The following is a 13,470-nucleotide window of genomic DNA, read 5'->3' on the forward strand; positions in this document are numbered from 1 at the left end:
TCAGGGAGAAAAAAACAATCCTGGTGGTTGACATCAGGAAGGCGAGGCCACGGAGTTAGGTAGGAGGATCTACATATTTCTCTGTGATCAACAGCTCTGCTTCCTCACCTCCTTAGCTGCTGGAGACAGGCTGCTGCTTCCAGATGTGGGATGGGGTGGTGCACGCAAACAAACGCCTGGTGCACAGCAAGGGGCTCCACAAACATCTGCCCAACACACTTCTCCTAAGGACGATCTCTTAACGTTTGTTAGCAAAAGTTCTGGAAATCAGGATCAGTAAACTGCAGAGTACCTTATAAGCGGCAGTGACAGACCAAGGCAGGAACTGCACACGCGGTAGGCAGCCCTCCTCATGCCTGTGCTGAACAGTATCTCATCTCATCGCCACAACCCCACTGCCGGGGTAGTGTTGCCCTCATGTCAAAGGTGAGGATACTGACGCTCTGAAAATGCACTTACCCACCCAAGATCACACACTCAGTCCATCCTGGAGTCACAATTCAAACTCAAGTCTATGGCCAAAGTCCATCCTTGTTCTGCTAGACCAGAGGTTAGAAGCTGAAGGCCTGTGTCTACGTGGACCCTAGACATGTACGTAAAAACACAACTTTCTTGCTTCTCCTCAAAAAATTCTGAAGTTCTGGCAACAATCAGCCAGAACAAAATAATGGCTCCTCTTTGGACAAGGAACTTGCCAGTTCACTCCACCTACTTTTTTAAAAAAAAATTTTATTTATCTATTCATTTATTTAGGCTGCACTGGGTCTTAGTTGAGGCATGTGGGCTTCTTAGTTGCGGCATGCATGCCGGATCTCGTTCCCTACCAGGGATCGAACCCGGGCCCCCTGCATTGGGAGCGTGGAGTCTTACCCACTGGACCACCAGGGAAGTCGCTCACGCCACCTATTTTTTAAACGTTTCCTATTCCTGGATATCTTTGGGCTTACAACCTTTGCACCATAGTTTACGTGCCATCCTTTATTTCGAACAGAATTCTTCCAAAGTATATGTAAGCAAAATACTAACCCACATTGGTCAACCCCATCTTTCATGGGAGAGGCAAAGAGCTGGGCTGCGTGACCTGCCTGCATCGGCACAGGTGAGCGAACGGTGTCATCCGGACCTGTTGAGACTGTACTCTTGCTCCCTCGCCCCGAAGCCTGGTTTCTCCCGCTGCCAGCTGTTTTCTCAGCCCAGCAGTTACTGATGTGCTGGGATAGGAGGGCATTCACATACCACTGGGGAAATGAGGAAAAGTATAGCATGAAAATACCAACTGAAAAGGTACTCACTAGAGGTCAAAATAGTCCACTAGTAGCAGCAATAAAAAAGGAAGTTGATGAAATCTTTGGGGGGAGGGACAGGGAACATACATTGAGAAGAGCTCTTTGCTTTCTCTCAATTAATAGAAGCTAATTCAATTAAAACTGGGGCAGACTAGATTGAGGGTGCCTCTATTGCTGGGCAAAGCTCGGGTTGCCCACAGTTTAATTCCGTTTTTTTTTTTTAATTTATTTGTTTACTTTTGGCTGCATTGGTTCTTCGTTGCTGCACATGGGCTTTCTCTAGTTGTGGCAAGTGGGGGCTACTCTTCGTTGCGGTGCGAGGGCTTCTCATTGCAGTGGCTTATTTTGTTGTGAAGCACGGGCTTTAGGCGCGCGGGCTTCAGTAGTTGTGGCATGGCCCACGGTTTAACTTCTCAGAGATTTCCTGAGAGGTTGCACATAAAGGTCTGTTGTTGAACTGAAGAAAGATGCTGGGAATAGGCTCTCTGATCCTGCTCTGTTGTCAGGTTGGTTTCACCACCCAGGGGCCCACCGTGCCTCTGCCCATGGAGACACTGCTGGGTTTCAATGTGCTTTTCATTCTCTTGGCTGCCTGAGCAAACAGCCATCACTGTTTCCATTGTGAGCTCTTCTCCGTCTGGAGCCAAGCCCAAGTTCATGGAACATGTGCTTGCGACCAACATTTGGCAGCCTGGGTCCCCACTTGGAGCGACTTTCTGCCTTTGCCTTTTTCCCATCAAGACAGTTCCTGAATCTGGAGACTGAAGAGCAGTGCTGAACACGCTTAGTTCTAAAAGCTGGTTCCTCATCCTGCTAGCTCACTGGGATGAGGGACAAAAAATTCACACCAAAATCCAGAGCCCAGGTTACAAAGACAAAAATTATTTCCATCCCTCCCTTGTTACCAACACGACTGAGGGCATACATATCTCACAGCATCAATGGGCTTAGTTTCCTGGAGAAAATTTCTCTTTGTATTATCTACCGAGTTAAGAATTTTTATGAGAAATCCTAATACAAGTGGAAAAAAATTGAGCATCCTTATCCTGAGGCCTCATTTTCTAGGTCAGGTGACAGAATGAAGAGATTAAATGCTTTCCCCACATCCACATAGGAAGTAGTGGCAGAGTTGGTACTAGAACATAATTACTTGAATATCCAGACCAAAGTTTATTCTACTATGCCAAGTCACTAATAAGGACTGGGTTTTTTTTTTTTTTTTAACATTTTTATACTGATATAATTCCACACAATAAAATGCACAGATCTTAAGTGTAGAGCTTAATACATTTTGACAAATGTTTACACCCACGTGATCAAAACTCCAGTCGAAACATGGAATGTTTCCATCATCCTAGAAAGTTCCCTTGGGCCTTTTTCCACTCAACTCCCTTGTCCCATCTTCCTGCACCCAGCAACAACCCCTGCTCTGATTTCCATCCCTTTTGATTAAGTTTCGGGGCTCCAGTTTTAAGAAATAAAAATTGAATGCATGTGAATTTGCCTGAAGCCCTGAAATGTCTCTTTGCAGAATTTTCCTCTCCCTTTTGGACCGCAAGTACTACTTAAGATTTGTTTTGGATCCATCTGGACATTCTTCCAGAAAGTCAGCCTTAGCCCCAGCACAGACATATTTAGGGTTAAAGGCATCCACGTTTATAAGAAGCAAAGGCCAACTATGATTCCTCAATATGTGGTATAAAAAGAACTCTACCTTCTGGAAAATAAAGTTGCTATCTCCAAAATATCTGCCTTCTTGGCTCTTTCTGTAACACACCACTCCTTTAGAGTAGCTGCCTCTGTTCCTATGGAAAGAATTGCCTGAGCCCTTGAAAGTGAGCACATATGCATTATCTTTCTACTTGGAAGCTGTTTCCTAGTTTCGATAACCTTCTGCTGCAGTGGGATTCCTCTTCGCAGCTCCTCTGACTTCCCCAGACATCATTACAGGAGGGCAGAGGCAGTTAAAAACCTAACATTGTCCAAAGCTATTTAGTCAGCAAGGGATCTGGGTTTTAGAAACTGGAAAACTTTGGCTAAGGCTTGCTCAGAACATTGTCTTAAGGCCAAAAAGTGTTGGCAAGGTCCAGGTGAAGGCAGCTTTCCACCAGCCACAGACACGACCAAATCATACGGGGCCTGCTTCTCTTTTAAGCAGAGCGCTGACGGCCAGCCTGGATCATTTTCTCCGCATCAGCTTGTCTCCCCAGACAGTGAGCTAATGCTTGGCACCAAAAAACACCATTAAAAAAAAAGGCATTTAACCCCATGTTTTGAGGCAGAAATGACTAAATGGAATATATACACAAAATTATTTAAATCAAGACAACTTTTAAAAATTCTAAGAGAATAAAAATTATGCACACATAGTCATAACATTGGAACCCACTTGTGAACACAGAATAAAGAGGAAGCAATGCTGAAAATGTAAACTTCTCTGAAAGAGCCAAATTTCAGAAGACATTTTGTTAGTAAAGAGAGAATTCTGCGGAATTAGCTGCCTAAAGCATGCTGAATCCCTCTTCCCTATGCAATGTCACTTCTGAGTATGTTGCGGCTTTTCTACAGTTTAAAACTATTGATATTTTAAACTTTTTCTATTTTTTTTCATTTTCTAAATTTTACTTTTAAAAATAGACACTATATTAACATGGTTCAAAATTTTAAAAATAAGAAGTCTCCCTCCCACTCCCAGGCCCCAGCCATTCCCTTTCCCACCCTATAGGCCCTGTGTTAGTGGTTTCCTGTGCATCTATTCAGAGCTAGTTTAGCAAAACATAGATATATACCTTTCATCCTTCTTTTTTTTAGAAATGGAATGTTATAATGGTGTCCTACATTTTGCTATTTTTTTTTCACTTCATTGTATTTAGAAACAGAATTTTGAAGACATATTTCAATAAAGAAAAATTATATGTTCATTTACCCTTTGACACAGTGAATCCCACCTCTAAGAATCTATCCAAAATACACATTGGCAAAAATATAAAATATTCTATGTAGGCTATTCACAGAGTATTTCAAAAAGAAAGAATATGAAATGTCCACCAACTAATAAAAATGGTTACTGCTGGGGGCAGGAAGAAACAGAGGTGAGGGGACAAGGATGTAAGACCTCTCTGAATCTACCTTAAAAAAAAAAACTTGGGGCTTCCCTGGTGGCGCAGTGTTGAGAGTCCGCCTGCCGATGCAGGGGACACGGGTTCGTGCCCTGGTCCGGGAAGGTCCCACATGCCGCGGAGCGGCTGGGCCCATGAGCCACGGCCACTGAGCCTGCGCTTCTGGAGTCTGTGCTCCGCAATGGGAGAGGCCACAACAGTGAGAGGCCTGCGTACCGCAAAAACAAAACAAAACAAAACAAAAACTTGTTTTAAATATTTTACATAATTTTTAAAAAAGTCCCCCTAAAAATTGAAAGCGAAAGGAGACAAAATTAACTATATATATTTGAAGCACTAACTACAGAGGAACTATTTCAAGTGACTTTAAAATGTTCACAATCTGGGAGTTCCCTGGTGGTCTAGTGGTTAGGATTCGGGGCTTTCACTGCTGTGGCCCAGGTTCAATCCGTGGTTGGGGAACTGAGATCCTGCAAGCCGCGAGGCGAGGCCAAAAACAAAAAAAATCAAAAAACCTCACAATCCCTAGATCTGGTTTTTCAATCTCAGCACAACTGACATTTTGGGCTGGATAATTCTTTGTTGCGGGGGGTTGTCCTGTGCACCATAGGGTGTCAGCACCCAAGGCTCAGGTGAACTTCCCTGATTGGCAACATTTTGCACATACAGTCACACATCGTTGCCCCGAGAATTAAGTGCTGTGTTTGTCACATGTGCACCCAAAAAACTAAATATTGATTGCCCTGGGAGAATGTTCTAAAATATAGGAGGAGGGAGCATGACACGGCAGGATGAGCCACCTAGGGAAGCACCAGGGTGGGTCAGGAGGCACAGGGACGAAGGAGGAAATGTGGGCAAGAGCGATTACTGTGAAGGGGAAGGGACGGGACGGGCAAGGTAAACAGGCTTGGGATTGGCTGGTTTGACTAATTTCAGTAGACTGGAGGCACAGTGACTGCCCCTGGTTTTCTGGTGCCTGGCCCTCGTGTGATTAGGGCAGGTGGATAGTGGCCCAGAATGTGAGAGCCCCAGAAAGGAGGTGGTTGGGGTATGGGCTCTGGATTGGTTGGTATACGTACAAAAGGTGTGCTCAGAGATGAGTCGCTATCCCTAGAAACTGGCTATCCCTGGGAGGGGCAGTCTCTCCAGGGTCAGCAAGGCAAAGATGTCAAAGCATCAGAGACACAAGGTTAGCAGAGAGGACAACTAGAAGCTTGTGCAGACTGTCTCCTGGACTTCGCCCATGTGCCTTTCCCTTTGCTGACTTTCACTGTAATAAATGGTAACTAACAGTTTTTCTGAGTTCTGTGAGTCTGTCTAGTGAATCAACCTAAGGGTGGTCTTGGGGACCTCGTGACACAGTTGCTAAAACCATTCTGTAAAAGGGTGATGGGATAGATCAGGCTGATACCAATGAACCCACTGATTAATCACTGAAAGCGGGACAACCCTATGTTGTGCAGAACCACCTGAAAAGAACTGAACCTGAATGTAATCAAGCCTCTCCACGTAACCACAAATTTATAGGAAATATGAGGGAGAGAGAACCTGCTATCAACACTGGAGGAAATAAGCAGCCAAATCCTGGATGGGGGACAGTCTACAGGACAAATAACCCATTTGTTAAGCACATAAAAAGGAGAGTGAACTGCTACAGATTTAGTGAGAAAAAGACACGTCAATCCAATGCATTGTGTGGACATTGTTTGGATCCTAATTTCAACAAAACAATAGTCAGAAGACATTTTTGAGACAACAGGGGAAATAAAACACAGCCTGCATAATAAATATTAAGGAATGATTGTTAATTTTGTTGGGTAGAATTCACTTTAAAATATTCCAAGAAAAACAAAATTGGAGGGGAGGGGGGAATAGATTAGATAACAACAGCATAAAGCTGATGATTGTTAAGTCTGGGTGATGGGTACATGGAGGCCCATTGTGCTATTCTACTTTTTGTCTATTTAAAAACTTCTATAACAAGTTTTTATAAATTTATTTATTTACTTTTGGCTGCGTTGGGTCTTCGTTGCTGCATGCAGGCTTCCTCTAGTTGCAGTGAGCAGGGGCTACCCTTCGTTGCAATGAGCGGGCTTCTCATTGTGGGGGCTTCAGTAGTTGTGGCACGTGGGCTCAGTAGTTGTGGCTCGTAGGCTCTAGAGCACAGGCTCAGTAGTTGTGGCGCATGGGCTTAGTTGTTCCCTGGCATGGGGGATCTTCCCAGACCAGGGATAGAACCCACGTCCCCTGCATTGGCACGCAGATTCTTAACCACTGCGCCACCAGGGATGTCCTATAACAAGTGTCTAAAAAGGTACTTAAAAATTGGAAGCAGTTATCCGTAAAAACATATGATCTAAATGTATGAAGTCCGAGAAACTGCCAATATTGCAGAGATGTGATTTTAAGGCATAGGTGAGATTCTAAACTTGGGTTTTTGTTTTGTTTGGCTTTGTTTTTGGGGTGTTTTTTTTTGGCAGCACCACGTGGCATGTGGGATCTAGTTCCCCGACCAGGGATCAAACGCATGTCCCCTGCAGTGGAAGCATGGAGTCCCAACCACTGGACTGCCAGGGAAGTCCCTAAACTTGGGTTTTAAGAGATTAAAGCAAAATGTTGGAAGTTGGCTGTCTAAGCTCCCCTTTTAGCTCTTGAGAAAACAGGCAGAGTCCAAGGTGAAGCTGCCTCTGGTCTCTATCTTTCAGGGTTTTGCCAGTCTCTGTTCTGAAGCGTAAATTCAGGAGTGTTCTTAATATTTAGTTTTTTGGGTGCACATGTGATGAACACTATAAAATTTAGGAATAAAAAGACTATCTCCATACATTCTCATATAAATCTTTATCCTTTAAAATAGAATCTCGGGATTTTCCTGGTGGTCCAGTGGGTAAGATTTCGCACTCCCCATGCATGGGGGCTGGTTTTGATCCCTGGTTGGGGAACTAGATCTCACATGCATGCCGCAACTAAGAGTTCGCATGCCGCAACTAAGAGTTCGCATGCCACAACTAAGAAGTCCTCATGCCGCAACTAAGAGTCTGCATGCTGCAAATAAGAAGTCCGCATGCCACAACGAAGATCCCACATGCTGCAACTAAGAACTGGCGCAGACAAAATAAAAAAATATTAAAAAAAAAAAAGAATCTCATGAGAGAGAGAGATGCATAATTTTCTGTGGATAAAAGCTTCTGCCAGGGCTTCCCTGGTGGCGCAGTGGTTGAGAGTCCACCTGCCAATGCAGGGGACATGGGTTCGTGCCCCGGTCTGGGAGGATCCCACATGCCGCGGAGCGGCTGCGCCTGTGGGCCATGGCCGCTGGGCCTGCGCATCTGGAGCCTGTGCTCCGCAGCGGGAGAGGCCACAGCAATGAGAGGCCCGCATACCGCAAAAAAAAAAAAAAGCTTCTGCCAATCGAGGTATCTTAACTGCTCTCATATCATAGGATTTGGGGTCAGGCAAAAGGATCTCTCTGATTGAAGTAGCATATGGTAGGGGTCTGGCCTTCAGGTAGTGATGTTTTTGTCTTTCTTTCCTGCTATCTAAAAGGATTCCTTATAGAAAAAAGTTCAAGGATAACTTGTTATGAAAAACTTATGGGGGAATTCCCCGGTGGTCCAGTGGTTAGGACTCGGTGATTTCACTGCCGTGGCTTGGGTTCAATCCCTGGTCAGGGAACTAAGATCCTGCAAGCCGCACGGCACAGCCAAAAAAAAAAAAAAGTTACAATGGTAAATTAAAAAAAAAAAAGAAAAAGAAAAACTTACGTATTACTTCTGTAATAAAAAAAAATTAAGAACATATGTTCACATGCAAACTTGTATATGAATGATTATAGCAGCACTATTCACAATAGCCAAAAAGTGGAAACAACCTAAATGTCCATCAGTTGATGATTAGATAAACAAAATGTGGTATATCCATAGAACTGAATATTATTTTTATTCCATAAAAAGGAATAAAGTACTGACTCATGCTACCAATTCACGTTATAACATCATGAATCTTAAAACATCATGTTAAGTGAAAGAAGGCAGTCACAAAAGACCACATATTGTATGATTCCATTATATGAAATGTTCAAAACAGGGAAATCCATAGAGACACAAAGTAGATTACTGTTTGCCCTGGAGCTGAGGGGGTTGAGGGGAAATGAGGAGTGGCTGCTAATGGATACTGTACTGGGTCAAACAGCATCCCCCCGCCTCCCCCAGATGAGAACAAAAATGTTCTAAAATTGATCGTGGTGATGTTTGCACACCTTTGTGGATATACTAAAACCCACCAAACTGTACACTTTAAATGGGTGAATTTTATGGTATGTGAATTATATGTCAATAAAGCTGTTATTTAAAATATTTAAAGGTATAAGGAAATACTGAAGAACCAACAATGACCTTGAGTAATCCCAACATGGAGAACTTCCACTTTTAGTCAATAAATTAGAGTGTGAAGAGGTTGAAAGTTAAACATTAGTTGTTAGTAAAAACAGCATTGATTGCTAGCTCTGCTGCTGAATTACTATAGGGACTTTTGGCCTTTTAGACAGAACTCTTTCCATTGAAAGTCATAGGAAAACGGTCTCAAACAGGCTTACTCAAAACAACAATAGGAATTTATCTCACATAATTGAAGTCCAGAGTAGGCACTAGTTTCAGGCATCCAGACAAGGTCACGAGAGCTCTGATTCTCTCAGCTGTTTCCTTCATTGCCTTTGTTCTCAAGCTGGCTGTCTCTATGTAGTAGGCAACGGCAACCACAGGCAATCCCAAGATTACGTGGCATTTATAGCTCCCGATACAAAAGGAGAGAGAATCTTACCTGATCACTCTGGCACTAGTTCCAGGACTGTTCAGGGCTGGCTCACATTCCTGGAGCCAAGGAGTAAAGTTCACTTCATCCAAGCATGGGTAAAGCAGGAAAGGGTGGTTCTCCAAAGGAAAAAAGACTGGATATACAAAATACATGTCCACTATGACAGGCGAAACTCTAAAACTTGCAGAGATTCAAACATCATCTCAGCCCAATAAGTACTTGCCAAGTCAATGTAGGAACAGACAAAATGGAGCTATTGCAGAGTACTTTTAAAGCATCACATTCCAAATTCTTATTCTTAGAGAAGCAATAAAACACAGGACACATACCAAGGTCATTAGCAAGATGCTGTTTTAGCAGTGAGCTACATCAGTCAAGTATAGATTGTTCCATGTCCAGAATTCCATCCATCTCACACAGAAGAGATATTTTACTCTGGTAGATGGCAGTCTTTTTTTCCTGATCAGCCACAAGAAAAGCTAAGGCTTATCCAGCACGTAGGAAGAAGGCAGTCCAGAATGAATGAATGGAAAACACCCTGCTGCCAGTAAACTTTGCTCATTTAAATTGTTGATAATCCGGTGGGTTTCTGATCCAGGATCCAAATGCCTGCTTTCGGAGTGCGCTCCAGGCCTGCTGGTAAGTGGATGCGGCCTCCTTGTACTCATGGTACGTCACTAGCTTCTGCACCCTAATGCACACACACCACCAAGCACACAGGTTCTCACTGGACAGCTCACCACCGTGGCCAGCAAGACACCTCAGCAATAGGCTGGACAGATTTATTACAAGAGACTTAGGAAGCAGGAGGATTTTGTTATGCTGTCCTATGCTGACTCTTACCTCCTTTGTAGGGAATTCACTAGAAAACAGCATGGATTAAAACAGGTAAGAATAAACAGAATGCTAGTTTTGTCTGGTCCTGGTGGAATCAGATAAACAAGAATAACTGTATCTACTACTTGGTTTAAAATTTTCTATGTGTCTATAATTTCCACCATTAGGATCTAGCTGTTAGAAATTTCTCAACTGCATTTTCCCAAAGCACTTTCCATCTTAATCATATTCTCCTATGTACTGCCAGCCAATACCCCTTCCCAAATCCCTTAGTGTCTCTGACTGCTGAAGAATGGCCGAGGTGCTGAATAATATCTATAATACTCACGCCCAGATCAAAAGATTTTCTTGTGACAAAGATTCTTTCCTTTGATCAAACTTGAGTCAGGCTCCTCTGAGCCCTCTTCTCGATCCAGCCCCGACCTTGAGCTCTGTCCTTGCCATCTCACAGCTGAAGAAACTGAGCCTCATGTCTCATTGAATCAGGTTTTATCCTGCTTCTACTCTTTCGTTCTTTGCCAAGATCTGAGGAGACCCAAGTTGTTTCTTCACTCACTTCAGCAAAGATTAAAGTTGCTAATGGTAGCAAACACTGATTTTCATTGTTTGATCAATTTCCCATAGCTTTTTGGTGGTTAATGGATGGGAACCACACACATGACAATGTTAAACTTTACCTGAGCCCTCAGTTCCCCAAACAAGCTATGGTTAAGAAATCTCCATCCCACACTTCTGTGTTGTGGGAAGTGGCTGACTGCAAAGAACCACCCTTCTTCATGGCTTAGACAGACTCATGAATGCCCCCCTCGCTTACCTCTAACAAGGCCAGACACAGACCCCATTCTTTGCCTCATAATGATTAGCTGAACTGTACCCACTGACAAAATCTCAACCACATGCCTGCTAATTTGACCAATTAGTTATGCTTCTCTCCTTCCCCCAGACCCCTGAACTTTGAGCCACTTTCAGCCTGAGCCAGCATCAGCATGTGTAACAAGCCCTTCTTTTAACAGCCCCTCCTGAGAATCAACACTTCCTGTTCAATTGTTCCATCACACTACCGGCTCGTCCTACTCCCCCATTCCCGGCTCTGTCTAACTTTGCTTCTCTCTCCGTATAAAAGAAAATTCCTTTGCACCTGCTCTTCAAGAGGCTTACAGATCTTAAGACTGCAGTGCCCTTGCTATTGCGTTAGTCCTCCTCCTATTGTAACAGGCCCTTTCTCTTATTACAATAATCCTTTTGAATGAAGTCTCTCCTTACCTAAGTCCAGATTTGTTTTTAAGTCACAGAATGTACGGAAACCCACCCAGTTCCAGTCTGATTCATTCTTCCAGACAAGAAACAAGCAAACTGACCATGGATGATGGAGGGCATCAATACTGACTGTAGGATGCATGATGGTGAAAACAGGTGGTAGCCTCTTCATATGGAAGCATATAGCTACGCCTTCGCTTCCCCACTGTTGTATAAAAAAGACTTTGGCTGATCTTTGTTGTCAGTTCCTGGCAGGGAGCCTCTAAGCCCTTAGAATTCCCCTAATGATAGGAATGTCTTTGTTATTCATGGTGGACCCCTCAGATCACACCTAAGTTTTTGCTTAACGAGATGACTCATGGTGGGCCCTAGATAATTTCAGGATGGGCTGGCCATGCCAGAAAGACCAACCATGAGTTTAGAAAGTTGGGGCTTTGAGCCATCTGATATCAGTCTGACCTCCTGGGGTGGGGATGTTGGAAGGTGGAGACTGAGTTCAACCACATCATGTGGCCAACAATTCTATTAATCATGCTTATTGATGAAACCACACTAAACACGCTGAGCACTGAAGCTCAGGTCAGCTTCCTGGTTGGTGACAGAGAGTGACATGCTGGGAGGGTGATGCATCCTGGGGACACAGAAGTGTCAGGTTGGGGACCCTTGGAGACCTTGCCCTATGTGTCCCTTCTTTCATCTGGTCCTTATTTGTATCCTTCATAATAAAAGGTAATTGTAAGTATGGTGCTTTCCTGAATTCTGTGAGTTTTTCTAGTGAATTATTGAACCTGAGGGGGAAGTAGGAACCTGAGTTTGTAGTCAGTTGGTCAGAAGTGTAAGTGGCTTTGGGGCCCCCCCAGTATATGGCTGGTGTCCTGCAGTGAGGTCAGTTTGTGGGGGCTGTGCCCCTACCCTGTGAGATTTGGCCTAACTCTGGGTAGTTAGTATCTGAATTCCACCCACCCACCTGCCCCAGAAGTGGTTTTATAGTTCTCTACATTCCTGTTTGGAAAGTAATTTAAGTCTTCGAGCTTCCGTTCGCAAGCAGTGATGTGAACAAAAGAAAAAGAGAAGAGAATGATATTCCCAACAGAATCTATTGCTCCCCAAGCACTCACATTTCCACAATGCTGTCCATCTGGAGGTGGAACAAGAGGAGGGCCTGTAATGGCCCAGGCCCCAATTCTGCCCTTAGGCTCGTGTGACTCTGTATTATCAACTACCCATCTCCCACAGCTCAGATCATACACATATCTGCAAATGGGGCCATGGGGATTGAAGAGCATGTGGTTAGTAATAAGTACCTACTCGCCTACTGAACCACCATTCCTGCCAAAGCTTCCTGCCATTCATAAGCAGAATTAAACCAGAAGTCTTCCTAAATATGAAAAAACATAGGTCAATGGCATCACCTGAGGGAGTCTGGCCACTTGTCCTCTGAAATACTGCTTAGCAGCTTCTGGAATGATCTAAAGAGCTCTACTTTGCTGATTCGGGATCTGTTTGGAAAAAGAAGACCAAGAAGATTTATTAAGTGTTTACTATGTATCAGGCCCCTATCAAAGATACTGGGTTTCACATGGTATCTTTCTAGGTCTGAAGGTCCTGAGCCCCCATTTTCACCTTCTTGCACTTGGCAAGAAGAAAAATCCAGACCCAAGAGTCTGATTAGGTCGAGGGACAAAACTGATTCTCATCTTAAGAAATGTTATCAGGGACTTCCCTGGTGGTGCAGTGATTAAGAATCCACCTGCCAATGCCGGGGACACGGGTTCCATTCCTGGTCCGGGAAGATCCCACATGCCACGGAGCAACTAAGCCCATGTGCCACAACTACTGAAGCCTGCGTGCCTAGAGCCCATGCTCCGCAACAAGAGAAGCCACCGCAGTGAGAAGCCTGAGTACCGCAACAAAGAGTAGCCCCCGTTCACTGCAACTAGAGAAAGCCTATGTGCAGCAACGAACACCCAATGCAGCCAAAACAAACAAACAAACAAAAAACCTCAAAACTCTCAAGAAATGTTACCAGCAGTGAAATCATCAAGGTGACGGGCTGAAATGGGGTAAAGACAGAGGGGATTACTAAATTTTGCCCCCAAGGATACCCATCAGCTGTGTTTGGCTTCCTCCTTTCAAGGGAGCTGGCCCCTTGGGTAACAATG

At 44.1% G+C, this 13,470-nt stretch overlaps 1 protein-coding gene and 1 long non-coding RNA gene across 12 annotated transcripts in view; one reads left to right on the forward strand and one right to left on the reverse strand.

The window, feature by feature from the left end:
- ADAT1 (adenosine deaminase tRNA specific 1) overlaps positions 1–13,470 on the reverse strand; it is a 49,617-nt gene that overhangs the window by 18,258 nt on the left and 17,889 nt on the right. For 3 of the 11 annotated variants that reach the window (XM_030863300.2, XM_030863298.2, XM_030863297.2), the window contains 2 exons: positions 12,721–12,807; positions 8,079–9,905 (listed from right to left, as the gene is read on the reverse strand). The exons of 4 other annotated variants lie outside the window; for them this stretch is intronic. In XM_030863300.2, the coding sequence (XP_030719160.2) occupies positions 9,773–9,905; positions 12,721–12,807 (220 nt within the window). In that variant the 3' untranslated portion in view covers positions 8,079–9,772. Of the gene's footprint in view, positions 1–8,078; positions 11,514–12,720; positions 12,808–13,470 lie in introns of those variants that run through there. 4 more of the 11 variants (XR_009560187.1, XM_060289869.1, XM_060289871.1 and 1 more) reach the window with 4 other exon arrangements.
- On the forward strand, positions 27–12,114 carry LOC138842454 (uncharacterized). Its single transcript, XR_011377008.1, has 3 exons — positions 27–59; positions 10,069–10,102; positions 11,338–12,114. It is a non-coding gene; the product is annotated as an uncharacterized lncRNA (long non-coding RNA).

This window comes from Globicephala melas, chromosome 19 (genome assembly GCF_963455315.2).
Source record: "Globicephala melas chromosome 19, mGloMel1.2, whole genome shotgun sequence".
Lineage (NCBI taxonomy): Eukaryota > Metazoa > Chordata > Mammalia > Artiodactyla > Delphinidae > Globicephala > Globicephala melas.